General features: G+C 39.7%; 1 protein-coding gene across 1 annotated transcript in view; it reads right to left on the reverse strand.

Moving 5' to 3' along the window:
• The window catches only part of LOC137990857 (glyoxal reductase-like), a 14139-nt gene extending 11795 nt beyond the window's left edge, over positions 1 to 2344 (reverse strand). Inside the window, exon 1 of the mRNA XM_068835968.1 lies at positions 2056 to 2344. Within this exon, the coding sequence (XP_068692069.1) occupies positions 2056 to 2300 (245 nt within the window). The 5' untranslated portion in view covers positions 2301 to 2344. The remainder of the gene's footprint in view (positions 1 to 2055) is intronic.
• Between the last annotated feature and the right edge of the window lie 156 nt (positions 2345 to 2500).

The following is a 2500-nucleotide window of genomic DNA, read 5'->3' on the forward strand; positions in this document are numbered from 1 at the left end:
TACACACAGCAGAGATCCTTAAATTTCAACGATCCTAGAAGAGCCATAATACCACCGCCATATTCTTCCTGCATTTAATTTAGTATGCCAAAAAAAAAAGGGGATGTGGGCATAAAAAGCACATGTCATACAATTTGTTATTTTGGGTAAACAAGCTGCAATTTGTGTTGCTTTAGGATAGATTGCTCAAATGTTCTCCAACGTGTCATACTTTTTTCACATCAAACCAGTGCTTTATGAAAAATTTAGGTCAGCCTGTCAATGCGCTGTAAATTCTTATCACAATTGAACACTTCGCTCCCCCCTCCCAAATTAATCATATAACTAACTTAGATGAGTAAATAAATAAACACTCCAGCCCAAATGCATGTCGGAGATTCACAGGAACCACTTTTTGCGTTTTATTTTCTCAGAGGTACAGGTAAGTTGGGATATATTACTTTTCCCACAGATGCCCCAAGCTCAGTGTGAGCATGGCTGACAAAAAATTATAAGGATTTGTACGAGAATCCCTATAAAAAGCTTAAGAAGATAATTATATGAAAAAAATTTCAATTATAAAGGCCTAACCAGATTGCCATCGTGGATAGCTTCCTTCCTGTGTCATTATTTTCCAGATCTGACGCAAATTGATCCATTTCACAATTTCGTGGTTGTCAACGGTTATAATAAAATCCCAAGGCTGGAGACTAAATTCTCAGGTGCCACCAATTTGAGTCAAATATTCCTGGATTAAATATTCCCACAGTCACAATTTCACATCAGAATCAATTGACAAAGATTTAACTTTCATTTCAACCCACTATCAATACAATAGCAGTCCTGTGAGCAACGTCAGGCAGTGAATATTGCAACAAAACAGCGTTCAAAGGTGGTGCTTTGGCACGAAAGTGGCCACAGCTTCGACCGTTGATAACAAACTGACCCTTACCTAGGGTGGCGGACTGTAGTTTGTCAACCGCAAAATTTCTTTATTCCCCTGAGTCTACTGGCATGACTTCATTGACTCAGTCGTCCAATCACAGTCACGCCTCCTTCGTGTTGACAAATTTAAAACACATTCGCGAAGCTAGAAAGCATTGAAAGATGCGAGAATGAAAGCCGTAGTAAACAAACTTTTTCGCATTCATGCCGCTTTTTATAGTTAATAGGATTTTGTACATAGTAGGCTGTTCGCGATCATAACTGTATTTATCAAGCCTTCAAGAAATTAACATTAATTATGCAAATAAAATTTGTTCCCGTAGTTTATCAAGCGCAAATTTTTTATTTTGTTTACTCCGGCTTTCATTCTCGCATCTTTCAATGCTTTCCGGCTTCACGAATGTGTTTGAACTTTGTCAGCACGAAGGAGGCGTGACTGTGATTGGACGACTGAGTCAATGCAGTCATGCCAGTACACCCAGGGAAATAAAGAAATTTTGCAGTTGATAAACTACAATCCGCCACCCAGTTTGTTATCAATGGTCGAAGCCGTGGCCACTTTTGTGCTAAAGCACCGCCTTTGAACGCTGTTTTGTTGCAATATTCACTGCCTGACATTGCTCGCAGGACTGCTATTACGTTGATAGTGGGTTGAAATGAAAGTTAAATCTTTGTCAATTGATTCTAATGTGAAATTGTGACTGTGGGAACATTTAATCCAGGAATATTTGACTCAAATTGGTGGCACCTGAGAATTTAGTCTACAGCCTTGGGATTTTATTATAACCATTGACAACCACGAAATTGTGAAATGGATCAAATCGCGTCGGATCTGGAAAACAACCACACAGGAAGGAAGCTATCCACGATGGCAATAAGGTTAGGCTTTTTAATTGAGATTTTTTGCTTATAATTATCTTCTTAAGCTTTTTATTGGGATTCTCATACAAATCCTTACATTTTTGTCGGCCATGCTCACACTGAACCTGGGGCGCCTGTGCTTTTCCCCAAGCTTGTTTGCTGTATATATTATATCAGTTTTTACGGTCGAAGTCTCGCACGACGACACTTTATCTTGGTAACTGGGCTAAAATTTCCCTCTTGGTTGTCCGCCGCACTAACTTTACTCACTTATAGAACGCTGCCGTGTCAATCAATTGGTATCCATTCTGCAAAGCAAACTTCACCGCCTCTCTGCAAGTATCCCCCAAAGCATTGTACACTCCAAGACCGAACAAAGGTATTTTGTGGCCATCATTTAACGTCACCTTTCTATCCAATCCTTTTTCTTCACAACTCATGCTTGCAAGACCCTTTGACCGAAGGAAATGAATTACAAAATAAGACGAAACTTTGCCCCTCTGAAAGAGGTTCATTTGACAGGGGGTACGGGTGTACGGCTTGCTTTTTATATAATTTATGCGCTTTATGATACACTTTAATAACCCTACTTAAAGTACATACCTGCTGAGCACCAGTTACGCCGCTGACCAATTGTGGGAGCAGGGAATGGTATGTACTTGGTGGGGTTATTACAACCGCTGCATGTGGAGTTTGGTAAAACAATTTTTAGTCA

The sequence above is a fragment of the Montipora foliosa genome, chromosome 1, assembly GCF_036669935.1.
Source record: "Montipora foliosa isolate CH-2021 chromosome 1, ASM3666993v2, whole genome shotgun sequence".
Lineage (NCBI taxonomy): Eukaryota > Metazoa > Cnidaria > Anthozoa > Scleractinia > Acroporidae > Montipora > Montipora foliosa.